The sequence below is a fragment of the Tetrahymena thermophila genome (assembly GCF_000189635.1).
Source record: "Tetrahymena thermophila SB210 genomic scaffold scf_8254548, whole genome shotgun sequence".
NCBI classification, from domain to species: Eukaryota; Ciliophora; class Oligohymenophorea; order Hymenostomatida; family Tetrahymenidae; genus Tetrahymena; species Tetrahymena thermophila.
Genome location: NW_002476319.1, coordinates 440,454 through 457,644, shown reverse-complemented (window position 1 = coordinate 457,644; position 17,191 = coordinate 440,454). Strand labels below are relative to the sequence as shown.

The window sequence follows — 17,191 nt, the reverse complement described above, 5'->3', positions numbered from 1 at the left end:
TTAAGGTGTAAAAATTCTACAAAATTATTTTTTCCTATAACTTAATTAAAGAACGTTGGTATATAAAGATTAAAATATTTTTCTATTTATAAAAATTAAAATAAAATAAAATCAACTTTTAAAAAAATTTTTTAGTTTTTTTGAATTAAGTAGTATTTTTTAATAAATTAATTAATGCATTTATTAATTTATTTAGAAATTAGAATATTTTTTTAATATTTTAAGCTTGTTTAAATTATAAAAATAATCATTTTCTTAAGTTATTTGAAACATAATTAATTAAAAAGTATTACTAATTATTTTGATTTAAATATTATTTTTATTTCATTTTAATTCTCTCTTATTTTCATTTTAGAAGTAAAATGGCCTCTGATGATGGTTTTATTTAATTTTTTTATTTAAAATATTTAATTATTAATTTTTAACAATTTCTTATAAATAAATGTATGAATATTTTTATTGAATTTTGAAAAATCTTTGAATAGAAATCGTTAAAAAAATTCTATATTTTCACTTTTATAAAATAAACATTAAATAGTTAAAAGAATGACCAAAAAATCAAGATTGAAGTTAAATTAATTTGTAGATAGTTTTTAAGAATTCTCAATTTTATCTAATAGCTAGCTAACAATAAATTGTTATATTAGAGAGTTTTTTGTGTCTATTATAAATAAATTTATGTTAGAATAAATTTAAAATAAGTAAATTTTTCATCTGTTTTAAAACTAATAATTATTATTTATCCACAAACTTAATTTTCATTTTAAATTGAAGAAAGTTTTCACTAAAATTAGATAAAAAATAAAAAAACTTAAATTGAAATCTGTATTTTTAGAGAGCCTTTATGAAGATTTATTTGTTAATATTAATTATTAAATTTATTCTTAATTTAATTCATTTTTGAAAAAGAAAACATAAAATTATTTCAATGTTTAAAAAATTGAATTATAATTAATTATAATAAATACTCAATGTTATTAATTATTTTTTCTTAGAATTTTTAAATATATCATAAATATTTAATTAATTTAGGTCATTTGATATATTCTACAAATGAAAAATAACAATATAGATTACTTACAATAATTTTGATATTATAAAAAATTAAATAGATAATTTTAGTATTGAATTTATGTAATTATTATACAATTGTATCATCTTTAGAGGAGGAGAAAAAATTTAATTTATTATTATAGTCTATTTTATAGTGGTAGTACATATTTTTAAACATAGACCCTACTTTGATAAGAACACTTTATCTTTATTTATTTAATCTTTATAATTTATTTTACTAATCTCTAATTATTACAAATTAGTTTAATCAATTAAAGCTATCAATTAACTTTATTAGGATTATTAAAATAATTGAAATTTATTTTCATCAATTACTTTTATATTTCATTAAAATTTGATGATGTAATATTATTCAATTTAATAATTTAAATACGTAATAGTCTTTCTCAGTTTATATAAATCTTTTTATCAAAAATATCAAAATAAAAAAATATTAGATTAAATAAAATAATGGTTATCTTAAAATTAATTTTATTTTCAGTTTTAGTCAATTTTGTATTTACCATCTAAGGTGCTGACGTTACTTGTTCAGGCACTGCATGCACAACTTCTGGTAATTGTCCTTAAGTTCCTACAACTCCATCTGGCTTAGCTTGGTAAAATGGTGCTAGTACTGGAAAATGTGCTATAAATAATTGCCCTACTAATACATCATCTGGACTTGTTGGTGCATCTGACCTCTTCTGCTTATCTTGCCAAGGTACTACTAGTAGCTCAGTAAAGGCAGTATATTCTAACACTTAAATGACAGGATGCGTTGCAGCATCTGCAACGTGTGGAAGTTCTAGAACCAAAAATACATGGAGTGACTCTGATTGTCTTGCTTGTAATGGATCTTCCTTACAGTATGCTAAGTCAGATTAATCTGGTTGTGCTGCTACATAAAAATCAAATATTCTATTATTTAGTTCTCTCATTTTATTATGTTTATTATTAATATGATATAAATAAATTTATATTTAAGTAATTGTTAAAATTAAATAATCTAATTGCTAAAAATTCAATTAAATCTCTATTATCTATTAACGTTTTTTAATATGTATTTCTATATTTTGTTTTTTTAGAAAAATGGTTTTTATAAATCGAATTAAATTTTCATTAAATAAATCATTAACATAATTTTAAAAGTGTTATTTGTTTATTAAGATTAAATTTTTTATTTATTCAAATTATAATATAATAATAATTTACAAATTGATAGTTATCAGTAAATAAATAAAATAATATGCTCATAACTGAGCTAAGTAAAATCTAAACACATATTTAAATAGCTTATTGTTAAAAAAAGAGATGGTTTTATATAAATATTTTTCATAAAAATTGTAATAAATTTACAAAAATTAAAAAATTAAAGTTATTAAATATTTCTAATTTATAAAATTAACAAAACGATAGTTAGTAATTCATAATAAAATTTTTTAATTTTTAGTTTTATTAAAATGGTTTTTTTTAAATTAATATCAAGGTACAAAAGATATTGAAAAATGGTTTGGATTTCTAACTTAAATATGAATAAGCTATATAAATAGTTTATATTTTAAGGTATATTTTTTATTACTGCTGATTTAAAATATGAGTTTACTCATAAATATTAAATAAGAAAGTAAACCTTTTGAAAGACTATCATATTAGTTTGACTTTGAAAAATAATATATTTTACGTTTTTAAAATAGATTATTTTTTCTTAAAATAGATTATTTTATATAAAATGATAAAGTAGAATCTAAAAAATGAAATCAAATAGACAGACACTCTTATTCTTTTATACCATAAATTTGATTATGGAAACATTATTCTGTTTTGTGTAAAATTCTATTTAAATTGGTTTAATTTTTGTCCATATTTATCATATATGTAGTATTAGGACTTGTCAGAAGAAGAATTGAATCATTTAGGAATTAAGCATTTTAGTTTTATAGTAGATTTAGATTAGGAATTTAACAATAAAAATTGAAAAGTAGTAAGAAATAAATAGAAATTTCGATATTTCTAATTAGATATAGATAATAAATTTCAAATAAAATTTCTTGAAATTTAAAAAAGTGTGAACCCAAATGAAAATAAATAAATAAAGAAGTAATATTAAAAATGTTAAAAGAATATTTCTGGAATGTAAAATCGTCATAGTTGTTTTCAAAAGTCATAGTTTGTGATTTGAGTAAAAATTATTTATAATATTTATAGCCTTTTCTAGAAAATAATATCACAAATTTCTATATACTACGAAATTTTCTATCAAAAAATTAATTTTTATGAGGAGTTATTAACTAGCTAACTAACTAACTAACCTTCTTAAAAAAAATTTTTATAAAAAAAATAAAAATAAATAAGGTTCTCTAGCAATTTAAATAGAAATTAAATTGGAATATTTTCATAGAATTTAAATAAATTTTATAAAATCTGAAAGATTTAAAATATTTCATTAGAAGCTATAAAATTAAGATTATATTGTAGTTGATAAGTAAAATTTTTAAGATATTAAGGCTTTTAACAATAAGTCTTTATTTTATTTCAGAGAGACCAGGCCATTCGTTGTCTGCTAAATTCAATTGAATAATCATCGTATCAAACGCTACAAAATTTATTTCTAAAGTAAATTATTATTAAATATCTATCTATCAATCTATCTCTTTTAATCTCATAAAGTAAAAAAAAAGAGTGGAAGCAAAATAATTTAATTTCAACATAAATTTATAACTAAGATAGCTCGGAATGTCTTCTTCTAAAGGCACATAGGCATATAAGATTATTGATCATTTAACTTAGAGTTTTTTATATGGCATAGGAAGTTTTCTATGTATTAGTATTAGTAGTATTTTTAGTTTCTTCATTTATAAGCAAAAAAAAAAAATGTTGGAGCTTGAAGATACAGATCCTCTACTTCCTTAAGAGTTGTTTGATTTGATCAGTAGCAGTTATAGAAAGAATTTAATAGAATTATAGCAATAAGATTAGGGCAGAGTAAAAGTACCAGGTAAATTTCTGGTGAGAGGAGAAGTAGATTCAAACCACATGATTCCATGTTTAGATCCTAAAAAGATGGGATTGGTTTATTAGAGGATGAAGATAGATAAAATTTACATGATGAATTATTACAATTAAAATAAACTAGAAAAACGTAATGAACTAAGTGATAATAAAGCCATAAAATTTTTTGAAGTAGTTAACCCGAATCAACAAATAAAAGAAGCTAAAAATTGGTTGCTTAAAAAAAATCAAAATAAATAGTTGACAGAATTTGAATCAGGCTCGATAAAATGCTTAATTACTAACTTTGGTACAAAAAAGACGAATGTAGAGAGAGCTTTGAAGCCAGTAGCTTACCTAGAGAAATTTAATGAAACAATTAAAGCAAATTTAAAACTTCAACCAGGAACAATCTTGCTCATTGGATTTACTTAAAATTAAATAGGCATAAAGATTGGTGATTAAATCATGGTTTATGGATCAGTAATATTAGATTTAAAAAATCGTATCATAAATTTTGATATTCCAGAAGTGATTGCAAAAAGAAAATATGAAATTCAAGAAATAGTTAGCCATCACTTTAGTATTAAATCTATAGCAAGCTTTTTCCTTTTCTCTTTAGGAGTGTTTTATGCTTATAAAGCAGCTACATCTTTCCTTAAGCATAGAAAGGATATGTAAAAGTATTACTCGAGGAGAATACTTGCATCTGACTTAAAAGACTCCTCCTCGTTTTGAAGGACATAAAGGTTTAAACTTACTGAAGCTATTTAAAATGCATACATAAATAAATAATAAATAAATAAACGGCAATAGAATGAATTGATTGAGTTTAGATAAATTAAATAATTAATTACGTTTTTAATTGTTATAAATTAATTTAGTTATTAAATTTTATAATTTAATTTAAGATGATCCATTCATCCATCCAACCATCCTTAATCACAAAAATGTAAATCAACTAATACTTATAATAAAAAATTAATATTTATTGGTAAATTTTGTATTATTTATCAAAGTTTAATAAAATACTAGCAAATATTTTTTTTTAATTTACTTTTTACAAAAAATAATTCAATTAATTTTCTTAAAATTAAACAATTTTTGAAAAATTAATTAATTAAAATAGATAATATTCAATATTAACTAGAATGTCTACTAAATATGAATTTTATCTTAATGCTTACTTAATACTTAATTACTTATCTTTCATTTAACTTGAAGTGCTTTTTTCAATTTTTAAATTGAATTAAAGTTATGTTAAATTTAAAGAATTAAAAAATAAATTCAAAGCTGAAAATGTGAAATAACAATTTGTATTTTAAAAAAGATAGATAGATACATATATGGATTGATGCTAATATATGGATTTTATTAATTAATATATTTTCTAATTTATTTGATAATTTAATAACAATTAAAAAAATTTTTAACGTATATTTTTGTTTACTTTAAATTTTCAATCAAAAATGAATGCAAATGAATTTATTTATAAATTGCTAATATTTATTTTTGTTTGTTATTTATAATGCAAAAAGGAGTTTAGATAATGAATTAATTTGACTTCATAACTATATTAAATTCAAAAATCAATCTTAATTAATTATTTTTGCGAATTAACTTTTTAGAAAAAAAATATTATTACTAGAACTTCAAATATTTTCATACTTTATAACATGAGTTAGTTTAATCAGAAAAAAGATTACAACCTTCCTTTTTAGTCATCTGGATCATTAAATAATTTAAACAAGTTTAGCTTTACTCCATAACAAGCAGCTAGCCACCAGAATGTAACTTTAAATATTAAATTTTTGTAATAATTGTATTAAAATGTATAATTATAAACAGACTGGAAATAATTATTAAAAGTTATAAAAAATGAATTCTTGTTATTTTGAAGAAAACTCAGAGAAAGAAAATAAACCTCACCTTGCTTCTTCTGCTACTGCTAATTATTAAGAATTTAAAAAGGGTTATAGTAGAATTCCTTGCTAAGTTTAAGCCATAGATTGCAATCAAAGTTAAATTAAATTTAACTAGTAATCTTAAAATAAAATAGAGTCACCAGCATCTTACTACTTACCTCCTTAGTCTTCAATAATAGTAGGGAGCGATAGTAAAGAATCTCATAAAAGATATATTGATTTTTCTTAAAATTCAATGTAAGTAAACAATCCTTGCTCTTCTACTACAAATAGCAGCTAAACAAATAACATTTCTCTAAAACAAAATAATTAAAATGACTCATTGTAATAAAACTAAGCAGAAACAGTTAATGTAAAACAGTATCTCATTTCTAAGTAAAATAGCTTTAAGAAAGATAATTCTTAAGGTAGTTTATTTATTCAAAAAGAGCCAAGCTTTTAGAGTATCAAGAGAAACATTTTAGGTGATATTTTAAACAATTAAAATATAAGCCATGAAATAACATCTAAGAAAATAACTTCTTCTGTTTTAACCACTCCAAAAAATGAAAATCTAACTCCTAAAAATAGTAATAACTTCAGATGTGATCAATTTAACGAGTCTCTAAATAGAATTTAGAAGCTTAAAGACAAGTATTCTTATATAGATAAAAAATTCACTTAAAAAGACTATGAAACAATATTAGAAGATCAATAAAAAAGAACAGCTGAATAAGCAAGCATTAAATAATAAAATGAAGGACTGCTTTTTAAGTACTAAAATTGTTAAATGGGAGGTATGTTAAATAATTTAGTAACACCTCTTGAAAGTAAATCTAATTTCTAAACAAGCTCTCATACAATCAGTAGAGCTAGCTTTTTAGATTAAGAATAAAATTGTAATAAAAAGCTAGAGAGAGTTAACTCTGTTAAGCATTATTCTGATAATTAGTCTAATAATTCTTTTTTATAGAAACAAGAAGCCCCTCTTTCTTCAAGGGGATAGTCACCATTCTCAATAAGATAGAATGATCAGTAAGGTTTTGGCGATCAGTATAGATCTTAGGTCTAAAAATACAAGCAATATTTTATAGAAAGCGCAATTGAAAGTGAAAGATTAAATAGGGAGTAGGAAAATTTAAAAGATGAAAATGAAAAACTGAGGTTTAGATTAAAAGAACTATTAAGAATAAGTTAAATATAGACAGGAAATCTTTAAGAGCGACATAATAATCTTACCCCAACTTCAATAAAATATAAAAATTCTAAATTTTAAGAAGATTGTTCGTAAGATTAAATAGCCTCCAACAATTCTCTACAAAATCAGCAACAAAACTAAAATATTGAAAAGAAAAGAGGAAAAAGCAACTATATTGAAAGTGAGAATATAAACATGAAAAAAGAATTAGAAGAGTGTGTTTTATTGCTTGAATCTGGAAGGTAAAAAATAGACTCTCTTAAAGTTAGCATACATGAAAAGGAATAACTCATTAAATAATCCAAAAATTATACAACTTCTTTAGAAGTAAATTCTCTATTTAAATAAATTAAAAGCCAAATAATAATTTTTTATTTCTAAGAAAAAAATTTAAGAGCTTGAAAAAGAAAACTGTGAAATAAAAAGTTAAATGGAAGCTATGAAGAGATAAAAGTGTCAGAATTCTAATTTGATTGAACAAATAAGTTAAGATGGATATTAAGAGCATTTAAAAGAATAAATTATTAAGTGTTTTGATTACAAATTTGTCAACTTTCTTGAGAACTAAAAGGTTTTTTTATTATTTATTTGAAACATTAGTCATTTTATAATTTAATTTTTAGAAATAAATGTTAGACTTAACTTAATAGAGTCAATAAAACTTAGAAGAAATAGGAGTTACTGTATTCTAATTAACCTAAAATATTTAGAATGCATTTTAAAGAAAGAATAATATTAATACGAGCTATTTTTATGAAAATATTTTGAAATATGCCTAAGATGAGTTGTAGAACATTAAAAAATAGTTCATGAATAAATTAAACTTATCTTATGATATGATTGATATAAAGTTTGATAAAAATTTTGAAAATTTCTTAAATGAAATTCTCTCAAAAGACCTTTCTTAAGAGTCCTTAAGTAAAAAATAAAAATTTTTTATTTTCTTAAATTATTTTTTTAATTTTATTTAGAAAAAAGTATTTTGTGTCCAAAGTGTTTGAAATCTGATAGCGAAGTAGATTGTAAAAGCACTTAGAATTAAGATTTGCTATAGTAATATCTAATTAAAAATACTGGAAGAGGTAAAATAATTAAAAAAAATTTTATATAATTTTTCATTAATTACTTTTAAAATCAGATTCTCTCAACAATAGCTAAGCCAGTTTTAAATTTTCAGAAACGAAAGAGAACAAAAATAATAAGTAAATAGTAAATTGTATAGTTAATAATAATTAAATTAATCAAAAGACATAGAGCCTGCTTTTAGAATAGGATTTACTTTAGATGCTTCTAATACAAGCTCAATCACTTGAGCATGTTATTAATTAATAATAATGAAAAAATTAAATTTAATTAATAAAAAAGCTATAAATATGTAATAAAAATGTGTGTGTTTGTTTTATTTTGTCAAATTAAAATCTAAATTTTTGCAAAACTCTTTTCAAGTTGGTTAAAGCTGTAACAAAAAATATATAAAATAAACAGATATCTTATACAGATTGCAAAGATATTACTTTGTAATAGCATAAAAATAAAAAAAATATAAAATTAATCAGTAGCAATTAGATAGTGATTTAAGCATATGGAGGGTTGCTTCTTCAGTCATTTTTTCATGGGGTATGAAGGTTAGTAAAAAGTTTATTTCTTAGGTTTAATTTTTCAATTTACTCATTAGTCTAAAAGTGGAGTATACTGATACAATAACTATAAATAAACCTACCACAATTACATAGAGTTCTATGAAGATGATCAGGCTATTTATAGTATTTTTATTTCCATCTGTAAAATATTAGATTAGCTACTGCATTGCTTATAAAGGTATATTAAACGCTTATAATAAATTATTTATTTATTCTTACAGCAAAAGAAATTTGAGAATTTAGTCATTATCAGTTGGGGTGGTTGGACTTTAAGTAATGTCATTAAAAGAAGCAACTATATTTATTTACTACTAAATAATGCCTACAATACCATTTGTATATGAGCTGTTTTAGCTTTACTAGCAAGTTAAAACCTAGCAAATATCCTATTTCACCAACGAATTCACATTATTAAGAGTCTAACTATCAAATACATTAAATTTTGATAATGTATTTTAAAGGTTTGATGTAAATATACTCATTTGTTGCTAACCTTATTTCTGCAAAGTTAAAAAGCCATTTCTATCAAGTTAATTAAAATCAGGAAATTAGGCTCTAATAACACCTTCAAATACTAAAATTTCAGAAGAATACGTAAAGGAATTCATAGCTAAATTTGTTTGTTAACATATTTTATCAACTGCCAAAGAATCCTTGATATTATTTTGTTCTACTGAAATATATATTATGCTAGCACCAAAGTAAATTTAAGCCAAAACGAATAAAATCATAATCTAAGTCAATGACTATAGATACTTTACCTTTTAGTCAAATATCTAAGAAGATAAAACAACTTATTTACCAGTTTTTTTCATATTTGCATTTAGATGAATTTCTTTTGTAGATAACTTTGCGAAATCTGTTTTCATCCATATTTATTAAGGGTGTTATAATATTTCAAGGAAGATATTTAGTTTATTTATTTCTTTAAGAGTTTCTAAATCGTAAATTCTTGTAACAAGCATGAATACTTTTTCTTGATATCTATGTAATTCTATGATTTGAGGAATTTGCAAAACTCTTTTTTATTACAAAAATAAAATAAAATTTTACTAAAAAAATAAAATTAAATCCAAATTTAATTACAAAAAAGAAAGGGTTGTAACCAGCTAAACCAAGAAAATTGTTATATACAAAGTTTAAATTGTCTATAGATGGTCATTAAGAAGACTGTATTACTTATCTATAAGCTATTAGTGTAAGTTAATATTTAAAGCAAAATTATCACTCATGAATTAGAAAGAGTTTATTGGTGCCATTGCAATTGAAGTGTTATTAACGAATTGATTCATAGAATTATAAGAATAGTCTATAAATTAAGGATAGCTTAATTAATTATAGTAAGTTTTCGAGACTTAAGAGATTGATACATTATATGTACTATTATTTCCAATTATTACTTCCTCATTAAGAACTTAAATTTCGTTATAATAACTTTAGAGATATTTATAAAATTCTTATTCAGAATCAGACAAATCCTAAGTGTAATATGCCTTTTTATTTGATTATAATTAAGAATAATAAATTAAAACCAATCAAAATAAATACATATTAAATAAAAAATACAAATTTATTTAAATCAGTAAAATTTAAAAGCTAGCATAACAAACTATAATAGGATGAAGAATAAATAATTGATGAACATATATAAATTGGTTAAAAGATTATTTTAAAAAAACAAATAAAAAAGAATGTTTTAAAAGAAATTTTACCAAATATTAATTTGTAAATGAAGATGGAGTAAATTACTAGTTTTACATGAGGAGGAATACCATTTAATTTAAGGTAGATCTAGCATAATTTGTAGAAAGGTATTGATAATTTTAAATATTTTGCATATTACTTATTGTAGTTTAATAATTTTGAGTCATAGTAATTATATAAATAAAGCTCATTATTAGAAGCACCATAGGGAATAGAAAACTTAGCAATACAAACTTCTAATAAGCAGTAGGCATCATTTTGGTATTAATCATATCTTTTATTATATCATTATCGAATCTTGTACTCTGTATAGAAGATGCTACTGAGTTTTTATTTTCATCTTTAGTTTTAATTTTAGATTTAGTTGATTATTTACTATTTGTATTAAATCGCTAAGGCTGATATCTAAACTCTTAAGCATCTGATTCTGTAGCTGATTTTACACTATTTCTTTGTTTTTCAGACTCATCTTTCTTTTACTCAAGCTTTTGCTGATTTGAATCAAATATTTCATCTATTTCATTACCATCTTAATTTTCCTTTAAAAGTTATTTTGGATCCTCATGATTATCAGCATCTTCTTTTTTTTCCCAAATCGAAAATTATTTTTCAATAATTTATGCTGTATTTAACTTGTCAAAATATTGTTACTATCTTTAATGGTTTTCTATGTCGTGCTCATGCTCGTTAGTATTTTTTCTTTCTTTGACATTTTCTTCATAATATTCTTTTGTATTTTTTAAGTCATTTTAATTCGCTTGTTAAATATATCCCATACTGACGTTATTTAATTCTGTTTATATTTTTTTAAAAGGGATTTCTCTTTCCGAGTTTTAAGTTGGAGAGACTATTTCTATTTCAGAAGCATTTGCATTCTATTATTTAGGATATAGGTATTAGTCTTTAATTGGCTTTTATTAAAAAGGTCTTTCTGATTCTTAGATTGAAGACATTTAAAAACCCTGGTTATTATTTCTATCTATCGTAGTCATCTAATAATCTTACTCATGTCTATTTGTAGATTATATTTGAATAAGATGATCATCTTATTAAATAAATTATATCTACTAGGCATCACGCTTAGTTTCGCTTTCAAACATGAAAAGATTAGAATTATCTGCATTATGAGTTCTATCTAAATCTACTTATTGATTTTAAATATGACCAACATTAAAGCTTGCAGATTATAATAAATCCCCATTACTTTGAAGCAAGTCTTCTTATTATGGTTGCTAATTTATTTTATTAAATAAAGACATAGGAAACCCAACTTGAGAACCATTTAGAATATTTTCATTATTTGGAGAGACAACGTTTCCTCCTTTTTCATTAACCCAATGAGGAATAGAATTTGAATTATATTAGACGCTTGCAAATTAAGATTTTGGATATAAAGTATTCATATGAAGAGTAGTAGATCTTTATTTGATTCTATTTATTTCTGAGATTTATAATTAAAAATACGAAGTGTTCTCTTAGAAATTTTCACCATGAACTAGCTAAATATATTAAAGTTGAGTCTTCATATCAAAGTCATTTAAGCAATTTTCTCCTAAATAATATTCTTTATTTTCTTAAATAAATTCTTTGTATGTAGAAACATTTTCACCTTTTAACAAATCCACCTTCTTTAAATACATTTTAAAATGATTTAAAATCTTATAATGAAATAACAAACTTACAGCTGAAGGTGGTTCTTGAATTTAAGTATTCACACTAGATTTGACACTTCTTAAGCTTCTTGAAAGATTATTTTATCTTCTCCTATAAATTTAGACAACTTCAAATAAATTTTGAGGGATTTTTAGTCTGATATGATAGCTATTCACCATGACTTACGATCTCATTCGAGATTGTTTACTCTAAAATATTTAAATGGTAAAATAAAAATAAATTTAATGTGAGAAAAAATTTCATTTTACACTCTCATCTAACTAATCTGCATATGTTGAAATTAATTTTGATATTTGTGGTAGTATAAATTATACATTAACTCTTTCTTAAAACTATTTAACTTTTTGCTACATTTAAGTTTTTTTAATAGAATCTAAATTAAATAAATCGTAGTTGTAGTCATCACTCTTCTATTCGTCATCAAACATTTTCATAAATAATTAAAATGTAATGCCTAAAATATTTCCAGAGTTATCAAATAAAATATATTAATTTGGAGTGTTGATTTTCAATAAAGTTCCATGCATCTAAAAGTCTTCTCGATTTTCATATAAATGATTTATATATATATTCATAGGAAAGATGAAACCCTTTTAATTTTAAAAAAGGTTAATTTATTAGAAAATTAAGTAAATTTCTTTACATATTTGGATAAGCCAAATGAATTAATCACAGAAGAAACACAGCTTGAGTAACCTCTAAAAAGCATATTTTCGACTAAATTATTATGAATATTTCCTATGAATGATGGCATTAATAATTTTATATATTTTATTAGTTAAAAATCTTATAAGTTATAGTCAAAGAATCTTGCTAGCTTTTCAGTTGATTTTTAGAGCATCTTTCCTCTATCTTTAGAGACAGATATAATGATGTAATCTATATTACCAAAAAGAAGATTCATATTAGAGAGTGTATCAGATCTATTAGTGTCATCTCTCTTTAGCAAATCTTTAATGTATGATTGGTCTTTGTAAGCTATATTTATTTCATTAACAACTATTACAGACATTAGAGATTTTATCTTGTAAAAAAGAGTATTATTTCTTATTTATGTTCCCTCTAATCTGTTAAATAAAATATTCATTTTTTTATTTAAATTTAAATAAGAATAAGACACATTTTACTAAGATTAAATGTAAAATAATTTATTTCTTTCTTGTGTAAAATGTGAATAATTATTATCAATTAAATAATTAAAAATATTTTGATGGATGATAGATCAGAAATATATTTTGAAAATTATTTATCAGAATTTTTCTAGAAAATAAAAAAATAATTTTAGAAAAATTGAAATTTAATTTGAATACTAAAAACTTTAATATTTTTTTTAATCAATTATTAATAGTGTTTGTATTTCATTTACTATTAAGATATAAATCAAATTATTATGTCTTGAATTTTCTTTTATAAATATCCTTTTAGCTAAAAGCTACTAAATAAAACAAATATTAGCTATATTAAATTAATTTTGCAATCATTTTTCCAATCAAATAAAATTAAAATTAGCTTTTAAAGTTGAAAGATAAAAAATTTACTTGCTAATTTCTTATTTAAATTTTTAGCTGAGCTCAATTCCAAATTAAGAAATAGGCTATGTATACTACTTGAGTTATTCGAAATTAGAAAAACCTGCTCTTAATTTCTACCAAAAATTAATCTTTAGCTGACAATACTCTTTTATTGGGTTTAAAAGCTAGTTTTTGAATTCTTCCACCTAAATCAAATCCTTAATTTAGAGTTCTTCATTAAGTTTCATTTTTTAGTTCATTTCTGACTGGACTCTTACATATTTCTTTTTTAATTGAATGAGATGGTAAAATAAAACAAAAATATTATTATAAATTGATTAAGTACCTAATTCATAATAAACTCTATATTTTTAGAAAGGATGTTAGAAAGGGTCTTAAAATAAATTGATATATTTTTCCTTTTAGATTGCAGAGTCTTTAATTCATTATAAGCTTTTGGAGAATTATTTTTATATTTTGTTAAAAAACTAATATATTTTAAACTTAAATGCTCAAACTCTGCTGTATCCTTTTAAACTGTTTAGTTACTTATCGCCCAAGTAAATCGTTAGATTATAAATGTAATTATAACATCTACATTTATGTCATTTTTAAAATCAACAATAGACTTTTCATGGCAAACACATTCTGGATCATTGCATTTCTACCTGTGATTATGAATTATTTACAGTACTTAAAATTTTTCAGATTCTTCTTTTGTAGAATTAATTGTTAGCCTCATCAATTCTTCTAAAAAGTAATCATATTTTTTGTAGTATTTTTCAAAGTTATCGTTTTCAATTTTCTTTAAAGCATCTGTCTTTTGGCAAATATTAAAAAAATAATTCAAATTTAATCTTGCTTACATTAAAATATATAAGTTAAAAAAATATTTTTGAATTTAGTTTTTTAATGATAATTTAAAATATTCTACTTAGTAGTTATATGCAGTTATTATTGCTGCTCCACTCACGCATCCTAAGATAAAAAATAAGTAGAACTGTTCTTATGAAGGCATCAAATCACTCAATTACCACAGATTAGTGATCCATACCATAACATAAAAGAAGCAATAGGTAATACCATAATAATATGCTATACTTCTGTTTTTGAATGGTAAATATACTAGAAAATCATATATTCCTAATATACCGATTGATTACGCAATATACTGTTTAATTACAGCTACTATTGGAAAATTTAAATAATAAAAGAAAGTCAAAGAGAATCTCGATGCAACTAGTATAAATAGAACTACACTTGAACGTCTTTTTAATAAATTTGTTTCATGAAACTCATAATTTCTAAAGAAAAAGAGAACAATCACAGCAGTTAAGTTAGTAAGAATCAGGCCAATAGTACTTTAAACAAGTATAACCTTAGGCTTATCTGCATAGTTTGTATCATTTCCTAATCCAGTACGACTGTTTGTTAAAAATGAGTTACCTCCAGTCACCATGACACCGCTATTGATTTCTATGAATGGAATAAAAAAGATCCACCAAAAGACTGTAAAAAAGGTATTTAAAATTCTATTTATAGAAGTAAAAAGCTTCTTATTTTAGTCTATCTTCTCATGATGATGTCTCTTTAACCAAGTAAGTATCAAAATGTATGAAAAGTAAAAGTACAGAATAAAATTAAGCATGCAATACACAAATATTGTTATTACATCGTTTGCCTTATAATAACAGAGAAACGTGCCAGGAGCTATTTCATTTAAGTGAGCTACAAATCCCATTTTAGGGTCAGTCATTGGTTTTAATTCATAATTAGACATAAAATACCCTGCATTTTAGTGGTGGTATATTTAAATCAATATGCAATAAACTCCAATAGGGATTGTGTATAATGGTTTATCCTCTATAATTTCTAAGATTGTTGAAAACAAATCGTCAATAAACCCTTACTTTTTTTAATTTTTCATTTTCTATTTACTATGAAAACAAGCTGCTTATTCTTCTACTTAAATATATATATTAAAGTATTGTTTAATCGTTTTTTTTAAATCAGTTTAAAACTTTTAGCAGATTATTTATTTAGTTAATAGATTTAATATTCATCAAATAATAAACATGATCAACTCCCTTAAAGTTTTGTATATTATTTTGATAATTTAAAGTTATATTTGGTATTTTTTTACTTCCTGTCTTGTATATTTTAGATTTAAATATTTATTGTTCAATTTAAAATATTCCAAAATTATTATTTTATTAGTTAGATCCTTTATTTTTTTGTAAATATTTTGCAATCATTTTTAAAGCAAAAAGAATTATTAAAATATTTATTTCTTAAAAATGCAATAAAATGCCTAAATAACTAGAAATATAATTCCTTATAATTTAAATGAATTGAATTTATAAATATAAAAATCCTTTGAGTTCTACAAACAACTAACTTCTAGCTTTTTAAATAAAAATAATTAATTAATTTTTTCAGTTGAATTATGAAATTTTTTCATTTAAATTACGATAGAGTTAATTCACATCAGAAATAATTAATTTGAAGTAATTATATATAAATTTTTATTAAATATTAAAAAAATTTGAAATGTAATTAATGTAAAAAATATGCAAAATAAATTAAATTAAAAAGACAAATTTTGTTATCTTCAAATTAAACATTCAAAAGAATTTTTTTTTTTAAATTTTCATAAATTAGAAGAGTAATTTAAATAACTTCTGAATTTTGAAATTACAAATAAATCTATAAAATAATTTTAGACTAAAAATCATTCATTTAAAACTTAAAAAATAAATTTAATTATTTGTTTTGAGTTAAATAAAAACAAAATGTAATTTCAATTTACTAATTTTGCTAGTTAAGATAAGTGCAATTATTTAAATTAGTAGCTTTACTTTTTTAGTTAATTACAGTTTTATTAATTCAATTAATTCCTTTAAGAATAGTTTTTTCTTTGTTTTTTTTTAAGGATGTTGTTAAAAAACTGAAAACAATTTTTAATTTCTTAAAATATTATTTGTAGAGTTTAAATAAAATTAATTAATATTTAATATATTGTTCCCTTATGCAAATAATGAGATTTCACTTATTGCGTTAAAGAAATAGTTTTTGCAAATATTAAATGTTAAGAAATAAAGCAATTCTAATAGAATTCATTGAGTATTCATATAGTAAATTTTTATTTTGAATAAAATAAAGCAATTTTATAATATTCAATATTTGCATCTGAAAATTTTATCAAAAGATTTAATAAATTCCAAATTATTACTGATAACTATTATTTAGTTGCAAATTATATACCTTTTATACAAATTTTAACAAGGAAGTTTAAAAAAAATTAAATTTAATGATTTATAATTATTCTCAAATAATTCATAAATATAATATTTATTAGGTTATTTCATACTACATTCAGTTAAATTTCATATATTTTTACATTTTTTGTGTTGTGTATGATAGATTATTTTTGATATTTTAAGAAAATTTAATTTATCCCAAACAACATATTTTACAAATCTACTCAAAAGTAATATCTCAATCTAAAATAAATTTGTA

At 21.8% G+C, this 17,191-nt stretch overlaps 4 protein-coding genes across 4 annotated transcripts; 3 read left to right on the top strand and 1 right to left on the bottom strand. All coding sequences in view use genetic code 6, as the record gives it.

The window, feature by feature from the left end:
* Positions 1–1,524: 1,524 nt before the first annotated feature.
* Positions 1,525–2,016, top strand: TTHERM_00317130 (cell surface immobilization antigen; the record flags this gene model as incomplete). The annotated part of the gene is made up of 1 exon (XM_001021394.1): positions 1,525–2,016. The coding sequence occupies one exon, from the start codon at positions 1,525–1,527 to the stop codon at positions 2,014–2,016; it is 492 nt and encodes a 163-aa protein (XP_001021394.1).
* A 1,770-nt stretch (positions 2,017–3,786) lies between these two features.
* Positions 3,787–4,779, top strand: TTHERM_00317120 (transmembrane protein, putative; the record flags this gene model as incomplete). Its single annotated transcript, XM_001021393.2, has 1 exon — positions 3,787–4,779. The coding sequence occupies one exon, from the start codon at positions 3,787–3,789 to the stop codon at positions 4,777–4,779; it is 993 nt and encodes a 330-aa protein (XP_001021393.2).
* Positions 4,780–5,645: 866 nt separating this feature from the next.
* On the top strand, positions 5,646–8,481 carry TTHERM_00317110 (hypothetical protein; the record flags this gene model as incomplete). The annotated part of the gene is made up of 6 exons (XM_001021392.2): positions 5,646–5,831; positions 5,890–7,470; positions 7,526–7,714; positions 7,767–8,061; positions 8,115–8,225; positions 8,282–8,481. The coding sequence occupies exons 1-6, from the start codon at positions 5,718–5,720 to the stop codon at positions 8,479–8,481; spliced, it is 2,490 nt and encodes an 829-aa protein (XP_001021392.2). The 5' UTR covers positions 5,646–5,717.
* Positions 8,482–8,695: 214 nt separating this feature from the next.
* Positions 8,696–15,599, bottom strand: TTHERM_00317100 (transmembrane protein, putative; the record flags this gene model as incomplete). The annotated part of the gene is made up of 9 exons (XM_001021391.2): positions 8,696–9,803; positions 9,870–10,276; positions 10,496–12,115; positions 12,170–12,349; positions 12,410–12,751; positions 12,805–13,228; positions 13,700–13,956; positions 14,019–14,492; positions 14,607–15,599. The coding sequence occupies 9 exons, from the start codon at positions 15,597–15,599 to the stop codon at positions 8,696–8,698; spliced, it is 5,805 nt and encodes a 1,934-aa protein (XP_001021391.2).
* Between the last annotated feature and the right edge of the window lie 1,592 nt (positions 15,600–17,191).